Source organism: Propithecus coquereli, unplaced genomic scaffold (assembly GCF_000956105.1).
Source record: "Propithecus coquereli isolate 6110/MARCELLA unplaced genomic scaffold, Pcoq_1.0 Scaffold224, whole genome shotgun sequence".
NCBI classification, from domain to species: Eukaryota; Metazoa; Chordata; class Mammalia; order Primates; family Indriidae; genus Propithecus; species Propithecus coquereli.
Window position 1 is genome coordinate 4,459,678 of NW_012147634.1, and position 9,854 is coordinate 4,469,531.

A 9,854-nucleotide genomic window follows, 5' to 3' on the forward strand; every position below is an offset into this window, starting at 1 on the left:
ACTTAAAAACAGGCCACAGGCTCCCTTTCTCCGTCTCCTCGCCCTCACCAGCACTTCCAGCCCCCAGTGTGCCCCTCGGCTCATCTCCGCCGCAGAGAGCACATGTGGCCACAAGCCTCCACACTCAGCTCTACACCAGGGGCTCTCAGATCCAGATCTGAAAGTCAGATTTTCTCATGACCAGTTTTATTCAGGTTCCTCCAGTTTCCAGAAGGAATTTCCTACTGGAGTTCCTCTGGCCACTTCACTCTCCACGTGTACTAAACTGCTCAAGTACCTCCTACTCTCTGCACTCTCCCTACTCCCGCCCAACATCCATTCCCTTCTCTCATAGGAATGCAACTCCCATTTTTTGCTGGGCATATGAACTCTCAGAATAAAAAACTGAGGGTGTCCAAATTCTGCAAAATTTCCTAAAGAGAAAGAGTAGTCCTTCATATTAATCTCTTCCTTCTTCCCGCTGGCTGGAATGAGGACATAAGGATGCAGCGCCAGCACCACCTTAGACTATGTGAATGGGAGCCCTACCCTAGGGCTGGTGGAACAGAAAGCTACAAGGAGCATGACGACTTTGTCGAACAGCCCTCGATAGATAACCTCTGACTTTGACATGAGAAAACAAACCATGGATGTTTAAGTCATTCTTGATTTTGGTTTTCTATGTATGTAGCTAAACTAATATGCCTCCCCAACTTCAATTTCTCTATCTGTCAATATAAACACCATACTCTTGGATACCTGATTGGTATCTCAGAGAAGCTCAACCTTTGTTATCTAGTAGGCATCTGGGATACAAATCAGACTTTTAACTTTCTAGTACCTGAACCCTCCTCCTATGTCTGGGGAATTCCCCACCTTAAGCCTCCTGGTGGGAGTCAGAGCTTGCCTCCCACTGTAGGGGCTGGGCCTAGAAGAAAGGATGGATGGATGGATGGAAAGAATGTGAGCAGGTGAATGAAGGATCAGGTGAAAACCCCTGCCAGAAGCTGCTTGTTTGCTGAGTGCAAAGGTCAGCTGAAAACAGCTGACCTGTATGGAAGTTGTTAAAGAAATTAACAAACGGCCCTGACCCTTTGCATGTATCCTTGGAAATAAACACAGGGAGGAACTTAGCTGAGGAGGCCATTTTCTTCTCCTTTAGATTTCTCTCCCCTTCTCTCAAAACACTGCGTTTCGAGTAATTATTCATTCCTTCGCTACCGAGCTCAGGAGCGAAAAAGCAGCCGCAACACTCACTACAGAAGCAAAAAAGGCCAGATACTTGCTTTCTCTGTCTCCTTTGCAGTCACAGCACAGGCACTTAGCCTGGGTTCTGCCCATATGAAGCAGGTGTTAATGACATAAAGAAGCAGGGACAGCACCAAATCCTCTCTGGTTGCAGTGGCAGCAGGGAGCATCACCCAGGGTCCAGCGGCAGCAGTAAAAGCAGCAGCAGCATCTACCTGCACCCCTCTCCAGCAGCGCTGGCAAGAGGAACTCTGGCACTGTGCTGGGCAGTGGAGGCAACGGTGTCCTTACAGGACAGTTCAGTGGGGTGACTGTAGCTGTAGTGCTGCGGCCTCAGCTCCAGACCTGATTTTCCACCCATTCAGTAATGGGTAGCTCACCAGTAGCCCTTCAATAAACTCCTTTCTGCCTAAATCAGCCAGAAGCAATTTCTGCAGTCTATAACTAAATCATAAATGACACGAATGCATCAAGTACTACTAATTCTTCCCTTAACTTTCACTCATATGTATTTTTTTCCTCTTCATTTCACTGCTATCCATCCCCCCTCCCCCCCGCAAACCCAATTCCTATAGAGTGAGAAACCTCCTTGAAGGCAGACACTTTCCAGCTCATCCTACATGTTGCTAGCAAAGGAAACTGCCCTGCAAACACCACATGTGTGATGTCACTCCACCCTGCTCCAACGCCTGGCTTCAGAGTGTCCCCATTGTGGCTCTATCCACAATGCCCACCACTCAAACACGTTCTGTCCTGCTCTGCCTCAGCCACCAACACAGGACACAGATCATAAGATGTCCTTTCAGAGTAAGTGGGGATGGAGGTGTGTGAGAGTGGGGATGGGCAGGCAGACAAAACATTAAATACATACATAAGTCATGGCCCCTCTGGAAAGGGGCTGTAAAGCCAAGATATCAAAAATATGCCCCGTACAATCATGATGGTATCTTTTCTGAACACCAAATAAGGCAGGGGATGCACTGAATTTGAATACAGGGTTGGTCCTTAATAATCACTTGTCCGTTTTTTCCCTCTCCATATCAACCAAAAATTGACTGTACTGCCCCGCAATTAATTTGTTGACTACAAATTAATTTAATTATCCAAGACAGGCTTACCTAACACTATCAGACACATCAACGCACAGACTAGTGATATTCAAGCTAGTCGACACCTAGTAGATGTCAACTCTAGAGTGCCCACATCTGCAAAGACCCAACAAGTAGAGCGCTAAATTTTTCCTGCCTGTTACAGTAAATAGAAACACAAAAATTCCAACGGATTAAGATTGCCAGCTAGATACAAATAATTTTTGGAAGAATTTTTTTAAAATGCATGTGCCTATAACTCACATAATATAATGGAAATCATCAGTGAGAGTCATTTGTTTCATAGCTCAAAGCCAGAAAGAACACGCTTATAACTCACACATTGTTGTCCCCTTGGCTCCTGGTGTGGTATGTTCTCCTTCCTGCTGTCTTCCCATTCCTTAACTCCACGGCGGGAAGTTCTTTGAAATAACAGCAAAACTGCTCAATGTTACTATTTTAAAAGGAAGGGAAAAGATTATTTAAAAAAAAGAAAGAAAGAAAGAAAGAAAGAAAATAATTTAATAGGTCTATAAAGTTCTATGAAACCTACATATGAATTGTGGAAGTGTGATTTTTCAATTGTCTCATTTAACTGTACTCAATGCAATCTCTTACACTGAGTTTCTTCCCTATGGTTCTTTGTTCACTCTGCAGTATAGACAGTATAGACATATGACTTTGTAGAAATCAACAAAGAACTTAAAACAAAAACCTACGTTCATAAAAATACCCCATTTTCCCTTCATCTATAGGTTGTCACCATTTCTGTCTGTTCAGGGTGCTTGTTTCCAGGTATTCAATAATTTCCTTAAATAAAGACAAACCATGAAACCAACCGTACTATTTAGACACACTATATAGACTCATAAGGAGAATTCAGTAGTAACTAGAATTTCTTCTTTGAGCAAGAATAAACTGAGAGGCAGTACCTTCAAAAATATCAAATATGGCTTCTGCTCCTTATTAGCCATGTGACCTTGAGAAGAGAATTTATTCTGGCCTTTGATACCTCATTAAAATCTAAAAGTGTACAACTTTCAAAATAATTTCTTCTACAAAACTGAGGTCACACTTGTTGGTTATTTTATTTTTACTACTTGTCTTACATTTTGAAGATTTTTTTTTTTTTTTTTAAGAGAAAGGGTCTTGCTTAGTTGCCCAGGCTGGAGTACAGTGGTGCAGTCATAGCTCACTACAGCCTCAAACTCCTGGGCTCAAGTGATCCTCCTGACTCAGCCTCCTGAGTAGCTGGGATATAGGAATGTGCCACCAGGCCCAGCTAATTTTTTTCATATTTTCTAGAGACAGGTCTCGCTATGTTGTGCAGGCTGGTATTTTGAAGATCTTCTAAACATCTAATCTCATGACCATGCTTAACACTCAACTAATCACTGAAATAAGCTCTCTGAACAAGGGTCCCTGTAGCCCCAGGGGTTTGCAAACTATGGCCCACAGGCCAAACTAGCCCTCAGCCAAGGAGCTCTCAAAGTAAGTTTTATATTTTTAAAATGTTGTTTTAAAAAAGGGGAGGCAGGGAGGGAATATGTGAGAGAGACCATGGTCTAAAAGACTAAAATATTTACCATCTGGCCTTTCACAGAAAAAGTTTGCTGACCCTTGCTCTAGTCTATTCAAGAAGCAATGGGAAATAAACAATAACAGAAAACAGCTATTTACTATCAGGCACTACTCTAAGCACTTTAGACAAATTATACTATTTAATATTCTTCCCAACTACCACATGAGATAGGAACTATTTCCCCCAATTTTGCCAATGAGAAAACTGAGGCACAGGGAACTAAGGTAACTTGCTCCAAGCCATATGGCTAGAGTTAGTGGCAGAGCCAAGATCTGAAGCTGGAGCCCTTGCTCGTAACCTTTAATGTCAGATACCTAAGCTCTGATGTAATGTTACCTGAGTGACTGAAGGATGGCATTCATGAAACATGTGTTCCCCAAATTCCGAAGGCCTGTGGCACAAATGGCAGTGGTGCTTCCCTGTAAAATGAACAAGAAGAGGCCGTCAGTAACGCCAAGGGAAGGCCAACTATTTAAAACATCAAAGATAAGCAAGGACCTCTATTTGAAACTCTAGCACCAACCCAATTTGGAACTGGTCCTTTATGTATCCAATGAATATTTCAAACAAACTCTCTTTCTAGTCTCTGTGTAAATGTCTGTATATTTTTAGAAGGCTGTTTCTGATCCTGGGATTTTTTTAAATGGGAGGATCTTATGAAAGCTTATGAGGAAATCAATAATAAGTTCAATGGAATACACAATGCAAAAAAAAAAAAAATCCAGGAAAATCCTTAAAAGAAATAAAATTTAAGACTTAATTCCTTTATAAGATTCTATTAAAACAGAAATTGAAAAATATAAATATATCTTCCCCAAGTATTTTTGCCCCCAAACTTCTAACCTTAAGCCGTGCATAAATGACCAATGTATAATATGTTTTCCTAGCAATGGGGTATGAACCTTAAAATACTATCTGAACTTAAAGACTTGTCCTTAAAGACTAAAGCTTCGTTTTCTGGTTAAGAAGATATCAAGAACTACTTCCTAAGGCAGAAGAGCAAGTAGTAACTCTGATGGAAGGAAGGCACTGACAGACGGCCTCACAAGGGTCACATCAAGAATCATTAGTAGGGGCCCAGCGCGGTGGCTCACGCCTGTGATCCTAGCACTCTGGGAGGCTGAGACAGGCAGATTGTTTGAGCTCAGGAGTTCGAAACCAGCCTGAGCGAGACCCCGCCTCTACTAAAAATAGAAAGAAATTAATCGGACAACTAAAAATATATAGAAAAAATTAGCCGGGCATGGTGGTGCATGCCTGTAGTCCCAGCGACTCGGGAGGCTGAGGCAGAAGGATTGCTTGAGCCCAGGAATTTGAGGTTGCTGTGAGCTAGGCTGACACCACGGCACTCTAGCCCGGGCAACACAGTGAGACTCTGTCTCCAAAAAAAAAAGAATCATTAGTACGAGCGGCAAACGTTTGTAAAATACCCCAAACCCAAGACACACATTTATAAAAGTTTACAATGAGTAACATTAAATGTTAGAGTTGTAATACAGTTGTAATAAAACAGTGATTAGATCTCAACTAACTCTTATAGTTAAATAAATTTTAATTACTTACATTTACTTTTAATAATTTGCTGTTTAGTGACGAATTTTCCAAAAGTTTCCTTTTCCTATGCCTGTCAGCTGTGAAAGTTGAGCTATTAAAACACAAACAGTGAAAAGATAATACATACATGCTACAGAGCAGGCTGAAGAATAAACTCGAGCTACCCCCAGCATCTAGGGCACTGAGTCCTGCCTGGCTGCATAGTCAGGCCACGAAGTGACCAGTCAGGCCCAGTGTGCACAAAGACTTTGGTTATCATCACTGAGAGTATTTGAAGTTAACCGACAAGTTCCACTTCCTTGGAAGTCCCCACTGGTCCCTGCAAAGGTGGCCAGGTACATGTCTGCTGTGAGACACTCCCTCCCCCTACATCTCCATCTGCCTAATCGATTGTGAAGCTTCAAAAACCAGCAAACTCATTCCTCACAACAAAAGGAAAACCCTGGTCTGACGTAAGTATTCTGAAATTTAACAGTAAGTCTCAAATAATATGCTATTTCTTTCTCAATTTTGATAAAGGTATCATATCTTGCCCCCCCATTTCTCTTAACAGATTAAAAAGTTTAAAATTCAGTTTCTCAGTTGCACTGGCCACTTTTCAAGTATGGCTAGTGACCACCATATTAGTGCCGATTATAGAAAACTTCCACCACTGCAGAAAGTTTCCTTAGACAATGCTGCTCTACAGGATACGCAGAATGGTCTAAAATTAAGTAAAACACAAATGTAATCACAGTTTAAAAATTCCTTTACAAATTAAAGCCTATGTTTGCAAAACATAAAAATGAATTTAAGTAATCTTTTTCAACACAGGAAATGGATCACAACGTAGATCTTTCAGTGGGGCCAAGCAGAAGTGTGAACAAGGTGATCTGGGACACCTTTTACCTGATGAAGTGGTCAATGGAAATGAAAGATTACATAACTGTATGAATACCTGCAGGTTCTCCAATGCCCTCTTTTCCCTTTGACTTAGTTCTGATTAATTCATTTGAGACTGAGAGGGCAGTCTTTTCTTACAGAAAACTATAAATGGCAAAAAAAAAAAAAAAATTCTAGTAGCTACCCACTTCTATAACAAAGAATCATGTTAGTAAGATCTTTACAATTGCATCACTACACCAAAGAGCAACACTACATAAACGACTGCAGGAATCTCCTACCCCTATTGTGAGTAATTTCAGACAAAATTAATTATTTTGGTTCTGTGTGTTTGTACCTGTGTCTCTAATCCTAGGTAGGGCTCATGTTAAAGCACTTTGAAAAAGAAAAGAGCCAAAAGATGACAAGCCAAAAAGTATTCAAACTCAAAGCATTTTAATTGTTTTAGATCTTAAAGAAATCATTCTGTTATCAGTTTTATAACCTATTTAGTCAATGAGACATGCATAAAGACTTTGTTTAACAAACACTACACAGTGTTGCACTCAGGTTATTTCCTCTCAGTATACAATTCTGTAATATTCTGTTGGCTTTACATTTAAGTTTGCTAAGGGACCCGCTTTTGGCATGTTCTCACAACTTCTACACATAAATTGCCAAAATAAATTAGATGGCATTTAACGATTCGGGGTGATTCACACAGATTTCACTTGAGTCAGCAGTCATTGCAGGGCCATGCTTCAAACCACAGTAGCTTCACAGGCATTGCTAGTTAAGTTTCTGTTTTTAGCTTCAATTTAGGGTCCACTAAGTTTTATCTGAATAAGCTATTTGGCTACAGCAAGAAGAGTCTATTCACATAAAATTGTAATTTCTTTATGATAACAAAGTATTCACAGCTCCTTGTAATTTCAAGTGGAATACACTGCCTCTAACAAAAAAGGAAAAGAAGAAACTCAGATCCTGTGCTACTGCATAGATGCAAAGTGGACAATATGATAATTACATCTAATTTCCCTTAAAAATAATGCATAAATCTTAGTGCTTCTTAGCAGTCCTCATAACACGTAAGTGTTGACGGGGATTTTCTAACACCAAAGGTAACTCTATCATGACCGTATATTGTTTTCTGCTCTTTTCTTGCACCTCTAAAAATCCCCCTTGCAAATAAATGGAGCAGCTTATAAATTGGTGGGTAATAATTTAATAATAGGCTCTTGGGTCCTTGGATATGGTTTATGACAAATATTAAACAAAATAAAGGCAGAGCTATAACCATTAACTATGGGCAAAGTTTCAGATATCCAAACCCAAGGTTTATTTTATCATTTCAATCACATTAAAAACATGAAGTTATGAAACTCACAAACAAAATTCCCATTCAAAAATTCTAAAAGACCCCACAACCCCACTTCACCCCCTTCTCTTTCCCAAGGTCCACTACTTACTTTTCCAAGTTCTGTAAGTGTTCTCTGACTTTCTGTACCAGTCCCAGCTTCGTGTCATTAACCACGAAATCATCACAGCGATAACTGCAAGGAAAATATTAATCAATGTATATAAGGAGCTTGAGGAAACCATAGTAATGAAATCACTAAAAGGCCTGGCTGCTGCCAAGATGATCACATGGCTCTGCAGGCAGTTACTGCTGGTGGTAAGTTTAAAGAGGACTTGGAGTCCACAATGGAATGTTGTTTAAGAGCCTTCTTAAAAAGCCACGTAGGCAATGAACACTAGCTTCTTTTCACATTTTTATTCAAAAGCTCTTCAATTCTTCCTTTGAAAATGAAATAAGCTGCTACATGTGTTACATTCTTTTTAGTAGTGCATAATACATGGAAAATGAAATAAAAAGCACTGGTTCTTTTCATGTAGCATTAAGCCTAAAGATTTAAGGTGACACTTCCCAACCCAAATTAATGGAGAATTTGGGGGAGAGGAGATTTAAGTGAAAAGCAGGGAAAGGGTAATTAACCTGTAGGGATATCTGAATAGAAAAACTAAAGTTAAAGCTGTACATTTAAAAAGGTTTAATTAAAGTAAATTGAATTCAGATGAGTTGGGAAGAACAAATCTTTCATTCTGAGGTGCCAGAAAACAAAAAGTATGACACAGTGGCTGTATCTTTAAGGAAACTGATACGTGCTTCGGAGAAAAATATTTAAGGTGTTTTTTAAAACCGATATTAATAGGCGTGTGTGTTTTAGCAAGTAAATTATAGCAAATAATATAAGGAATCACACAATAAAATTTAACTTTTGCATTAGCATTTAATTTTTTCCTCGGATAAGGCCAATTTTAACAAAAACAACTTACAAGCTGGCACTAAGATATTCTTTTGAATGTGCAGCTTTGTATAAAACCACTTGTTATAACTACTAAAGGATAATGAAAATAACACTCCCATTCTGAGCAAACAAAACTTTGAAAGCACAGCAATTAGTAAAAATTAGGTCATCTGTAGCAGAATCCAAGAAAAAATATCTTACATATCTGAAATCAGTCTATTAAAAAAAGAGAAAGGGGTAGGGGAAAGTAATAAACAACAAAGATTACACACAAAAGCATGGATTGTATCCTTTATTCAGAGGAATGAAAATTTTAAGTAAATGCTTCTGAAAACTTTGACGACAATGTCATATATGTAATTACTGAACACAGCCCCCCCCATTAGCTGACCACCCACGCTGTCAATCAAGATTTCTCTAAGGTATTCTCCAAGTCCCCAGGGTCAATTCCTAACATTTAGTCCTTATGTATTTTTAGATTTTGATTCATTGCTAATTTCTAGCACCTAACCATGCCTAATTCTTGCTACTTTTCTTTCTGTAATCTCTCCAAAACTTATCTTTTTTCTTCCCCATTTCAAGCACCATTCTATTCTACACTTTATATTTCCTGTGGTATGATCTCTCTCTCCCCTCTCTCTTATACAGTAACTTTCAAATCCATAGCTATCTGTAGCCAAATTAAGCTATAATATATTTGATGGTCTCCATACTGTCAGCCTTGTCTAGATTTTCTCCATTCCTACCCTTCCCTCCCAATCTTCCCTTTCACTTCAGTGTTACCTGCTCTACTTTTAGATTTAAGCTTTCATCTCATACACCACCAACACCCTTACCCCTCAATATTTTCCATTTCACCCCATTCACTTGTTTATTGGCAAAATGATATTCCACATTTGGTCGTCTCCATCTTTCTTTTCCCATTCTCCAAAATGAAAACATGTGGCATGGCTCAATCATTTTCTTGCCCTAAGATTTAATGTGGGTTTACTTCCTTTAAAAAATTCTAACATTAGAAACACTTGTTTCCTTCCTGGTTTTGCCCTGCACTATACGCCCCCTCTAATTCTTTTATTTTTTTTTTCTTTTCCTTCTCAATGCTGCTGTAGCCCCCTCTAATTCTAAGAGACAAAACAATAGTTAACTAAAAGAAGTCTTCCAACTATTTTCATCAGGCTCATTTAGTCAAAAAATAAACCACAAAACTGAGCATCCACCACCCTCTCTATATAT

The 9,854-nt window shown here is 39.4% G+C and overlaps 1 protein-coding gene across 1 annotated transcript in view; it reads right to left on the reverse strand.

Moving 5' to 3' along the window:
- The window catches only part of USP3 (ubiquitin specific peptidase 3), an 84,127-nt gene that overhangs the window by 26,305 nt on the left and 47,968 nt on the right, over window positions 1–9,854 (reverse strand). Inside the window, exons 4-7 of the mRNA XM_012645073.1 lie at window positions 7,782–7,865; window positions 5,461–5,542; window positions 4,234–4,316; window positions 2,656–2,769 (exon numbers count right to left, since the gene is read on the reverse strand). Coding sequence (XP_012500527.1) covers window positions 2,656–2,769; window positions 4,234–4,316; window positions 5,461–5,542; window positions 7,782–7,865 — 363 coding nt within the window. The remainder of the gene's footprint in view (window positions 1–2,655; window positions 2,770–4,233; window positions 4,317–5,460; window positions 5,543–7,781; window positions 7,866–9,854) is intronic.